Raw genomic sequence first — 12,702 nt, 5'->3', positions numbered from 1 at the left:
GTTACGACCCGTGGCTCTACCCTTCATTCGATCCCTGCGAAACCCCACATTTCAGCAGGATAATGCACGACCGCATGTTGCAGGTCCTGTAAGGGCCTTTCTGGATACAGAAAATGTTCGACTGCTGCCCTGGCCAGCACATTCTCCAGATCTCTCACCAATTGAAAACGTCTGGTCAATGGTGGCCGAGCAGCTGGCTCGTAACAATATGCCAGTCACTACTCCAGATGAACTGTGGTATCGTGTTGAAGCTGCATGGGCAGCTGTACCTGTACACGCCATCCAAGCTCTGTTTGACTCAGTGTCCAGGAGTATCAAGGCCTTTATTATGGCCAGAGGTGGTTGTTCTGAGTAATGATTTCTCAGGATCTATGCACCCAAATTGCGTGAAAATGTAATCACATGTCAGTTCTAGTATAATATATTTGTCCAATGAATACCCGTTTATCATCTGCATTTCTCCTTCATGTAGCAATTTTAATGGTCAGTAGTGTATATAAACAGAGTAGAAGCAAAGGAGGAATCATCCTTATCAATAATATGAGCTACAAGTGCGGAAGTACACTGACATAATTCCCTTTGACAAAGGACGGATTATTATGGCGCGGTACCTGCGAACGTGCATCTTGGAAACGGCGAAACCGACAGGCTGTACGCATTCTACTGCTGTGAAACCGATGGGAGGTGCTTGAAAAACGGTGAAACTACGAGTGGACGACATCATTACAGAATGTGGGGGTCAGAGGCTTGCCAACTCTGTAAAGCATAATAGCGGCGATCTGTGGCAGGCCTAATGACAGAGCGCAGTGCCAGTGAAGACACAAGCGCTTCGGAGTAAACCGTTCAGAGGACATTGTTGAACATAGGTTTCTGCAGCAGACAACCGCTACGTGTTCCCACGTTGACCCAACGACATCATCGATAACAACTGAACTGCAGCGGGCACGGGATCTTCGAGATTGGACTTTTGATCATTCGATCTATGGCACATGTGGTTATGACCAAAGGCAGCACGATGTTGACTACTTGAACATTATCGCGCGTCGCCTGCATCCTTTCATACTTAATGTCGCCATCGACAGTGAGGGTATCTACCAGCAAGGTAAATGTGTTACATGGCCAGAATCCTGGTTTGAGAAGCATGACAGTGCACTCACGTTGATATCTTGATCACCAAACTCGCGTGATCTGCATCTAGTGGAAGGGATCTGGGACGTTATCCTACGACAGCTCGTCGGCCACACGTCACCAGCCTAGAATTTACGAGAACTGACTAAATTGTGTGTAGGCATCTGGTTCCACATACCTTTTCTGCAAACCTACTTTGCGATCCAAAGGTGAACAAAAGCGCCGTTAAGACGGTGTAATTCCTAGATGGAAATTAAGGAATGCAGATTGTAACTATTTCTCCAACCACCTTGACAATTGCCTAGACTGAAATCCACCTATCGTCGAAAGCTACCAAAGGTTTACAAGGGCATCAGTGAAACAGCAAAGAAGTCTGTTCATAGAGGATTCCGTAAGGCATACATACCAGAATGGAATACTGAATGTGAAAATTTATACAAAAAGTTCCTCAAAGGAGAGGGCAAAGAGGTAGCTGACTATCTGCTACGTACACTGCACGTGGCAAGACGTAACAAATGGACAGAAATAGTTGCGAAACTGGACTCCAAAAAGTCTAGCAGAGAAGCCAGGTCACTTCTAAGCAAATCAGGCGGAAGTGTTAAAATTGCAGGAGGTGAAACGGCCCTACACCCAGGCACGACAGCGAATCACGTCGAGACTATTTCAAGAACCCCGCGGGACAAAGCGAACACCAACAACATCAGACATGAATCACGGCTTTGAATATATCTAGTCCCGACCAGATTTTATTTTGCCGGGCACTTAGTGTCAAGGACATCGTAACAATGGATTCGAAGGTGTTAAAGAGAGAAAGGTACCAGGGGCTGATGGAATTCATCCAAAATTCCTCCGCAACTGTGGTAAACAAACCAAAAGATGGCTAGCAGATTTCTTTACCGAAATTGCAATGAGAGCGAAGATCCCGAACAAATGAAAAAGTACAACGTCATCGTTATCCTGAAACCAGGAAAACCAAGTAAGGAGCCAAAAAGTTATCGTCTAATAGCCGTTCTTAGTTCAGTATACAAGCTTCTTGAAAGAGTGATCTGCAAAAGAATATCAGCTATAATAATATAGGAAATTCTGACTGAACAAGCTGGTTTTCACCTAGCAAGAAGCTGTACAGACCAGAAAACGTCACTCACGACCTACATAGAAGCAGGCTTTCATAAGAATCTAAAAATATCAACTTCATTTATGGCTCTCTCAGCATCTTACGACACAGTCTCGAAACTCAGTCTTCTCTACAAACGAATTCAAATAATCCCCCAACTAATTAATGACATGTTTGCCGGCAGGTCATTTCTAGTCACACTGAGAAACAAGATAAAGTCTTCAAAGGCGCTAAACAATGAACTACCTAAGGGATCTGGCTCTGAGCACTATGGGACTTAACATCTACGGTCATCAGTCCCCTAGAACTTAGAACTACTTAAACCTAACTAACCTAAGGACATCACACAACACCCAGTCATCACGAGGCAGAGAAAATCCCTGACCCCGCCGGGAATCGAACCCGGGAACCCGGGCGCGGGAAGCGAGAACGCTACCGCACGACCACGAGCTGCTAAGGGATCTGTCCTTGCCTCCACTGCTATTAAATCTGTTCATCACCGATATGCCTAAAACTAGATTTCGTTAATTTGGATATGCCGATAACCGGGTGCTGGTAGTGGGACACCGAAATTTTGAAGATACGAAAGCCATTTTTAACATCTGATCTGGCGATAATGGGAACATACTTTCGGAGGGGAAGAGACTGAGACCAAACCCCGCAAAGGCAGAGACGGCTTTCTTTCATTTGTGCAATAGAGCGGCGAATACACACCACCAGGTAAATTTTGGTGACAGACTACTATACCAAAATCAGCAACAAAAATATTTAGGAAATACATTGGACATGACACTGTCCTATAAAAGACACCTGGAAAACACCACAGCGAAAATCGAATTAGGAACAACATCCAACATAAGCTGTGCGCTACATTCTACATCTACATTTATACTCCGCAAGCCACCCAACGGTGTGTGGCCGAGGGCACTTTACGTGCCACTGTCATTACCTCCCTTTCCTGTTCCAGTCGCGTATGGTTCGCGGGAAGAACGACTGTCTGAAAGCCTCCGTGCGCGCTCTAATCTCTCTAATTTTACATTCGTGATCTCCTCGGGAGGTATAAGTAGGGGGAAGCAATATATTCGATACCTCATCCAGAAACACACCCTCTCGAAACCTGGCGAGCAGGCTACACCGCGATGCAGAGCGCCTCTCTTGCAGAGTCTGCCACTTGAGCTTATTAAACATCTCCGTAACGCTATCACGGTTACCAAATAACCCTGTGACGAAACGCGCCGCTCTTCTTTGGATCTTCTCTATTTCCTCCTTCAACCCGATCTGGTACGGATCCCACACTGATGAGCAATACTCAAGTATAGGTCGAACGAGTGTTTTGTAAGCCACCTCCTTTGTTGATGGACTACATTTTCTAAGGACTCTCCCAATGAATCTCAACCTGGTACCCGCCTTACCAACAATTAATTTTATATGATCATTCCACTTCAAATCGTTCCGCACGCATACTCCCAGATATTTTACAGAAGTAACTGCTACCAGTGTTTGTTCCGCTATCATATAATCATACAATAAAGGATCCTTCTTTCTATGTATTCGCAATACATTACATTTGTCTATGTTAAGGGTCAGTTGCCACTCCCTGCACCAAGTGTCTATCCGCTGTAGATTTTCCTGCATTTCACTACAATTTTCTAATGCTGCAACTTCTCTGTATACTACAGCATCATCCGCGAAAAGCCGCATGGAACGTCCGACACTATCTACTAGGTCATTTATATATATTGTGAAAAGCAATGGTCCCATAACACTCCCCTGTGGCACGCCAGAGGTTACTTTAACGTCTGTAGACGTCTCTCCATTGATAACAACATGCTGTGTTCTGTTTGCTAAAAACTCTTCAATCCAGCCACACAGCTGGTCTGATATTCCGTAGGCTCTTACTTTGTTTATCAGGCGACAGTGCGGAACTGTATCGAACGCCTTCCGGAAGTCAAGAAAAATAGCATTTACCTGGGAGCCTGTATCTAATATTTTCTGGGTCTCATGGAGAAATAAAGCGAGTTGGGTCTCACACGATCGCTGTTTCCAGAATCCATGTTGATTCCTACATAGTAGATTCTGGGTTTCCAAAAAAGACGTGATACTCGAGCAAAAAACATGTTCTAAAATTCTACAACAGATCGACGTCAGAGATATAGGTCTATAGTTTTGCGCATCTGCTCGACGACCCTTCTTGAAGACTGGGACTACCTGTGCTCTTTTCCAATCATTTGGAACCTTCCGTTCCTCTAGAGACTTGCGGTACACGGCTGTTAGAAGGGGGGCAAGTTCTTTCGCGTACTCTGTGTAGAATCGAATTGGTATCCCGTCAGGTCCAGTGGACTTTCCTCTGTTGAGTGATTCCAGTTGCTTTTCTATGCCTTGGACACTTATTTCGATATCAGCCATTTTTTCGTTTGTGCGAGGATTTAGAGAAGGAACTGCGGTGCGATCTTCCTCTGTGAAACAGCTTTGGAAAAAAGTGTTAAGTATTTCAGCTTTACGCGTGTCATCCTCTGTTTCAATGCCATCATCATCCCGGAGTGTCTGGATATGCTGTTTCGAGCCACTTACTGATTCAACGTAAGACCAGAACTTCCTAGGATTTTCTGTCAAGTCGGTACATAGAATTTTACTTTCGAATTCACTGAACGCTTCACGCATAGCCCTCCTTACGCTAACTTTGACATCGTTTAGCTTCTGTTTGTCTGAGAGGTTTTGGCTGCTTTTAAACTAGGAGTGAGGCTCTCTTTGCTTTCGCAGTAGTTTCCTAACTTTGTTGTTGTACCACGGTGGGTTTTTCCCGTCCCTCACAGTTTTGCTCGGCACGTACCTGTCTAAAACGCATTTTACAATTGCCTTAAACTTTTTCCATAAACACTCAACATTGTCAGTGTCGGAACAGAAATTTTCGTTTTGATCTGTTAGGTAGTCTGAAATCTGCCTTCTATTACTCTTGCTAAACAGATAAACCTTCCTCCCTTTTTTTATATTCCTATTAACTTCCATATTCAGGGATGCTGCAACGGCCTTATGATCACTGATTCCCTGTTCTGAACATACAGAGTCGAAAATCTGGGATTCCGTTGAAGAATTTCTGCACACTTCGAACTTTGGACTAGTCTACTCTATTGCAAGGGATGGCACTCCTGTATGGCTCAGTACCGCGACATACAAATGCTCGACGCACATCTGAACAACACAGTGAGAATTATCAGTGATACACTGACACGAATCCCCATCGAATGGCTGCACATACTGAGTCACCCACCGCCCACTGGTCTTCGAAAATCAGTTTTTCTCTGCGAGTTTAAACACATACAAGGCAACCCGTAACTCCCTGTCCATCAAGACGCGGTTATACTAGAAAGAAATCGACATATAGCAAGGAAATCATCCACGAAAACAGCTAAGGAACTGTACACGTCTCAGTTAAAATATGAAACGTCCCCTTAACCTGACACAATATTTTTAGCACAACGCAATCTGCCTTTCAGAAATCCCTACAAAAGAATGGCCCTGACTAACATTAACCTATGCATTTCACAAATCGCTTACCTCACAAAAATCTTGGTTACTCGAACTACTGCAATACAGCGAGCGCCACTACTGCCAGCTAAATAAAAGATTCAAACTACTGAAGGCACTAACTACTGATGGGCATAGTTAGCAAATGAAAGATTTTAATAGAGAACAAACAATGTATTTACCTTAATAGTCATAATATATATATCAGTTCATGACAAATTTCAAAACTCCGCCATCTCTCTCCCCACATCCACCACTGCTGGCGGCTCACCTCCAACTGCGCAACGCTACGCGCTGTTCGCATCCAGCTGCTGCTGCTCAACACTACAATGGCAGACAACAATGCAAACTAGCCACAGACTGCACACAGCACAGCCAGTGATTTTCATACAGTGCGCTACGTAACGTTGCCAATAAGAAAACATAAACAACCTACTTACAGTCTCAGTTAAACTTGACTGACTCACGAGACCGAGATTGGACAGAGACTTGGCCTCCACTTTGCCAGAACTTGCCCCGCATATGAAACAAACCCCATGCCTTCGACCAATCGCCCAGAACATGGACAGTGATTAACAAAATACCCACCGATCATGGCAGAACCGCAAACTGTCTTTATAGATGTGGCAAGGCACCATCTCCAAAATGCAGCCGTAGCGCAGCCAGGCAAACCGTTTGCTACGTTGTCATAGGGGAATGCCCCAGAGTTCATATCGTGGAACTTTCGACAATTTCCTGATAGCAACGAACGACGTAACTAATTACATTAAACATTTCAATGTCTGTTTGTAAACTAAATGTGTCACAGATTGTATGTTATTTAATAGCAGCTGAGAAACTCGTCATTTTCCAGGTATTTATTAATAACTGTGCAGGAGACTTACAGTGCTTCTTTGTATACGGCGTTTGAAGCAGTTTGATTAGGGACACGAATGAAAAGCTTGTTTGCTTCTCTAACACGGGAGAGAGCCAAAGAGAGCTGGCCGTGCGCAGAAACAACTGACACTTAAGTCCACGCCCGAAACACACTATGTCTGGCCTTGTGTTTTGTTTACGGTCATGGCAAAACATAGGCAAACCGGGAATAGTACACGTTCAAGGCGAAATGGTAAAGCATTAGGAATAGGAGGGACTTAGGATATATATACTGAATAGGAACACACCATAGAACAGCTAAAGCAAAAACAGAATAAGAAACTAAATACACTTATGGACAAACAAATACAGTCTCCAACAGACAGACAGACAGACAGACCGACACACACACATCAATTCTACCCACGCCTCATAAACCTCACAGACAACAAAGTTAAAAGATTAACAAACACAGCTACTACAGAAAAGTTTAAAACACAATATAAGCACAAAAGTTAATGAACATTTCATAAAAAATCTGATCATAGAATCTGAGAACAAAATGTCTCAAGAACAGATGAAAGACACGAGTATCACGAACAAAAGTCTAACAAGAGAATTAATAGGCAAAGAAATTAAATCATAGGTACAAGACATGAACACAATAAAATAAGGGAGATAACCACAGAAGCTAAAATATTGAAAACTCTAAGAGAAAAACTACACAGAGACATAAGAATGATAACTAAGGTCAACATAGGGAATACAGTTGTCATTATGGATAAAAAGTCATACAGTAGTAAGATGCAAGAAGTCATTTCACAAAATAAAATCACAAAACTGATGTCAGATCCAACAAACAGGTTCCATACAAAAATGAAAAATATGCTAATGACAGTCGAACACACATATGACACATATTGAACCTATGCCCCAAAACTCTGGAGCCAACCAAAGCTTCATAAAGAAAATACCGCTGTGATGCCCATCGTGAACTATGAACTATAGAAAAGCACCCACATATGACCTCGCCAGGCATATGCTTAAGATTCTTACACAACAGTATAAAACACAAACTGACAGAACGATGAAGAACACAGAAGAACTAATAAATGACATAAAAGATTTATATATCCCAGACAGTTGATGTGATTTGATGTAGAAAACATGTACTCCACTATCCCAGTCAAGGAAACAATCAAGATAATAGAACAAGGACTAGATACCTACAATCAGTTACCACAAGAACAACTCTTTACTGGTCAAAATTGCTTTGAATTCAACAAAGATTTATACCTACAAGAAGGATTGCCAACGGGGTGCCCAATTTCAGGAAAGTTGGAAAATATCTTCATGAACAAAACAGAAGAAAGATACTTCCAGAAAATGGTATCAAGAAAATTAAATATACTGTATTGGTGGAGATACATGGATGTCATCCTCTGCTTGCTAGATGAACCAGAAGATAAAATAGAACAACTACATGCAGAGATAAACACGTTATACAAAAACAAAGTTGACCTCAGAGACAGAACAAAGAGGCCAAATAAATTTCCTACATATATCCATCACAAAGAAAAATAGTCAACACTCAGTCAGCCTTCATGGGAAAAACACAACAGACACAATATTACATCAATCATCTAACCACCCACAGGCCCAAAAAAGAGTCCATCCTCAGACAGATGATCCACTCATTAAACACAGTACCACTTGACAAACATAGCTATAATAAGGAGTTGGACATAGTTATTCAGATAGCAAAAAATAATAGATACCAAGAATCCCTAGTAACAAAACTGCACAAAAATCCAGAAACACATAAAAATAAAAAACACCACACAAATCCAAAGACTCACACTATCGAGCACAAACGCACACATCAGCGTCATCACCACTACACAGGAGAACAACACAGAAACTCAACAGACAAGCTGGTACACACTCACATACGGAAATAAAGTGACAAACAGGACTGGGAAAATCCTCAAGAAACAAGGAATAAAAAATAGCATACCAAAATAACATCTCTGTAGAGAGAAGTTTAAAAAAGGAAGATCAAATAGACACATAAGAAAAATCCGGAATTTACCAAGTCCAGTGTAACAGCTGTGAAGCACTGTACCCAGAACAGACAGGCAGAACAGGTATAAGGAACACAAAAGAGGATGGAAATATGGCAGCAGCCATTCATAGTTTGCAGAACACCACTGTCAAGAAAACCACCACCCTACCACAATAGAAAAGGACATGAAAGTAGTCAGATTCAGCAACAAGAGACATCTAAACGTACAAGAAAACTTCAAAATAAAAAAAATAATAATAGAGAAGAACACAATAAATAACCAGACAAACTCATCAACCAGACGCTATTTAAACCAATAAAGCATATTGTTGAGGAAGAACAACACCCACAGACTGCACAAAATAATACCACAAACTAGGCAATATCCCCACCCTAAATCATCGACCACTGTACCATAATAAAGCAATAATTTACTCACGTAGTAGCCAGGACATGTTAGCTCCGTTCACACACACACACACACACACACACACACACACACACACAAAGATAATTACCCCAATTATTAAAAAAAATAATAAAATATAAAGTAAAATAAAAAGAACAAAACCTTACAGAAAGGGAAAAAAGTACTTCACAGAAAAAGATATGTCTCTGTCTCTCTCTCTCTCTCTTTCCTTCAAGCGCACGAGCTATCTTTCTTTCTCTCTCTCTCTCTCTCTCTCTCACACACACACACACACACACACACACACACACACACACACACACACACACTCATTCTTCCTGCTCAGAAAAAATAAATACAATCAGAGCGATAGCAGACGCCTCCACCACTATCAAACCAAAAAAAACAGCAACGCACACCGAAACAGCAAAACAAAACATGCAAAATGGCGAGAGGACGGTGCATAGAAGTATAAATGCGTTAAATGCAGTGAAAGTGTAAATACTCACCACACACACGTGGAAGACGAAGAAGAACGGAATAAACAACAACAAAATCGTGAGTAACGAAAAGAATAAAAACTGTTTATAGTAATAAGTAAAGCATGCGAACTGTTAAATGATAAAAATAAAATTGTAAGAGAAAAAACATTGTTACTGTGACCTCTGAAGAGGCTTTGGAATAAAGCGAAAACGCGCCTGGTCTTAATAAGACTTTTGTTGCAGTTGCTAAAAACTCGCCCCCCTGCGCCACTTCCCGTCAAAGTTTCCCCTTCTATGATAGTACGTTGGAGAGAAGTAACTTTAGGTTTCGTTCCGTTTCACAGTTGCAGTGGGCTTAAATTCTATCATTGGCGTTAACTTCCAAAAATAGATCTGCCATTTGACTTAAAAAACTAACAGTCCCATTTATTGGCTTTTTGGTGTGCTACGTCGTGATATAGGTGCCAATGGGGTAAACATTAGGACTAGTAAGCTGAGTTAACGATTTTAGATAAAACTTTAAATTACGATCTCTCTTTCATCCATGTTCCGATTTTGATTAAATAAAGCCTACATGTAGCCCCAAGGTAGGCTCAAGTTACCCTAATAACCCCATGAAAATTCGTATAGTAGTTTTGGAGATTACCGTGTTCACGTCGTTGTACAGCATTATTAGTAGTATAGTGTGTACTTGAAAAGCCATACGATAAACGCATAAATTAATAATGTTTTGGATCATCAATGCGAGTCTCCGGGTAATCTGTAGACCAAACGTCATTCTGAGCAGATTCAGACACAACCATTCAAATATTTTTGTTGCAGACTGTCGTTTTGAAACAAAATAGTTCACACTGTATGCATGCTAACTGCTTAGCTGGAAAGACGCGTGACAGCTGACGCCAGTGGTAGCAACTGTCCTCCTGTATTTGAGTTTTAGATCTGAAGATGGCTTTACGGCACTGACACCAGAAATTACAGTTAAATAAAATAAAACGTTCTGCTCATAAAATTTATGTCGTGATGGACACGGCAACATACCGGTGGTGCCCGCAGGGCACTGGAATTTCCTGATGGCTGCGTCGAGCAACACCGCTGAGACATGTAGAGGCGCGGTCGTTCCTGACGACTGAAAGCGGCAGGACTCGCGCGGCCACGGAGCCTATTGGGCCGGGCGACGCGGTACGACATCGACCAGGCCTCCGTGCCCGTCCACTAGCTGTCCATTTTGCCGAAATCTCTCTTGGGACATCGCAGGCAGTTTCCAGGCATTCCTCCAGCGACGGTTTATCGATCCTCTTAAGTTTCAGTCGATATATTTGTATCTCTTCAACTGTGCTAAAATTTCGACATTTTTGCAGAATCTGCGGAAAGTAGCTCGACACAAAGGAAAACCAAAAATAACTGGAGCAACTACCAAGTTCATAAAAAAAAATTGAATCCATTCCCGCCGCCGTAAACGAGATTGCTAATGTAGTAACGTATAGGATTCTTCACTCGGAGGTAGCAGTAGCCCTCTTCTATCCCTCGTGGTCTCCTGGGAAATAATGTCATACGACTTTTCTTTGCTGAATCACAGCGGCTCGAAACCGAAAGGGTGCGGAATGAAGTTCCAGTCGAACCATGAAATATTTCATTCTGTATTCAAGTAGCCTTCGCCTCTCCTCTCAGCAATGTAAAATGCACCAAGACCGACACGTGGTTCGAATTCCACGTTACACTGTAGGTCCTCTTTCCCCGGTTGGACAACTGGGTCGAAGCGGCGTCTAACTGAAAGACGGGCAACAGGTCATTGACTCATGCTCTATTATTATTATTTCTTTACTTTCTCAGACGTTAAGTCTGGTTAAAAATGGAAAGTGACGTGGACCTTGATCAAGCGTGACTTCCTTTTAACTGTACGGCATATGTTATATTGCATTTAGGAACTTTCGGGTAATTCAACATGTATCAATAATTACGGATTTCTGTAGTTGTATATATACATTTGGATGTAGCTGTATTGCATTGATGTACTGGTGGATATTGTGTGGTATGACTCCTGTAGTTGATAGTATAATTGGTATAATGTCAACTTTATCCTTATGCCACATATCCTTGACTTCCTCAGCCAGTTGGATGTATTTTTCAATTTTTTTCCTGTTTTCTTTTGTATATTTGTTGTATTGGGTATGAATATTTCGATTAGTTGTGTTAATTTCTTCTTTTTATTGGTCAGTATGATGTCAGGTTTGTTATGTGATGTTGTTTTATCTGTTATACTGGTTCTGTTCCAGTATAATTTGTATTCATCATTCTCCAGTACATTTTGTGGTGCATACTTGTATGTGGGAACGTGCTGTTTTATTAGTATATATTGTATGGCAAGTTGTTGGTGAATTATTTTTGCTACATTATCATCTCTTCTGGGGTATTCTGTATTTGCTAATATTGTACATCCGCTTGTGATGTGATCTACTGTTTCTATTTGTTGTTTGCAAAGTCTGCATTTATCTGTTGTGGTATTGGGATCTTTAATAATACGCTTGCTGTAATATCTGGTGTTTATTGTTTGATCCTGTATTGCAATCATGAATCCTTCCGTCTCACTGCATATATTGCCTTTTCTTAGCCATGTGTTGGATGCGTCTTGATCGATGTGTGGCTGTGTTAGATGATACGGGTGCTTGCCATGTAGTGTTTTCTTTTTCCAATTTACTTTCTTCGTATCTGTTGATGTGATGTGATCTAAAGGGTTGTAGAAGTGGTTATGAAGTTGCAGTGGTGTAGCCGATGTATTTATGCGAGTGATTGCTTTGTGTATTTTGCTAGTTTCTGCTCGTTCTAGAAAGAATTTTCTTAAATTGTCTACCTGTCCGTAATGTAGGTTTTTTGTGTCGATGAATCCCCTTCCTCCTTCCTTTCTGCTTAATGTGAATCTTTCTGTTGCTGAATGTATCTGATGTATTCTATATTTGTGGCATTGTGATCGTGTAAGTGTATTGAGTGCTTCTAGGTCTGTGTTACTCCATTTCACTACTCCAAATGAGTAGGTCAATATTGGTATAGCATAAGTATTTATAGCTTTTGTCTTGTTTCTTGCTGCCAATTCTGTTTTCAGTATTTTTGTTAGTCTTTGTCTATATTT

The 12,702-nt window shown here is 41.5% G+C and overlaps 1 protein-coding gene across 1 annotated transcript in view; it reads right to left on the bottom strand.

Moving 5' to 3' along the window:
• The window catches only part of LOC124775750 (sodium/potassium-transporting ATPase subunit beta-2-like), an 82,495-nt gene extending 71,729 nt beyond the window's left edge, over positions 1-10,766 (bottom strand). The window contains exon 1 of the mRNA XM_047250579.1: positions 10,617-10,766. Coding sequence (XP_047106535.1) covers positions 10,617-10,766 — 150 coding nt within the window. The remainder of the gene's footprint in view (positions 1-10,616) is intronic.
• Positions 10,767-12,702: the final 1,936 nt, after the last annotated feature.

The sequence above is a fragment of the Schistocerca piceifrons genome, chromosome 2 (genome assembly GCF_021461385.2).
Source record: "Schistocerca piceifrons isolate TAMUIC-IGC-003096 chromosome 2, iqSchPice1.1, whole genome shotgun sequence".
Taxonomy (NCBI): Eukaryota; Metazoa; Arthropoda; class Insecta; order Orthoptera; family Acrididae; genus Schistocerca; species Schistocerca piceifrons.
Note: the sequence above shows the minus strand (reverse complement) of the source record. Positions and strands in the feature narration are given on the sequence as shown.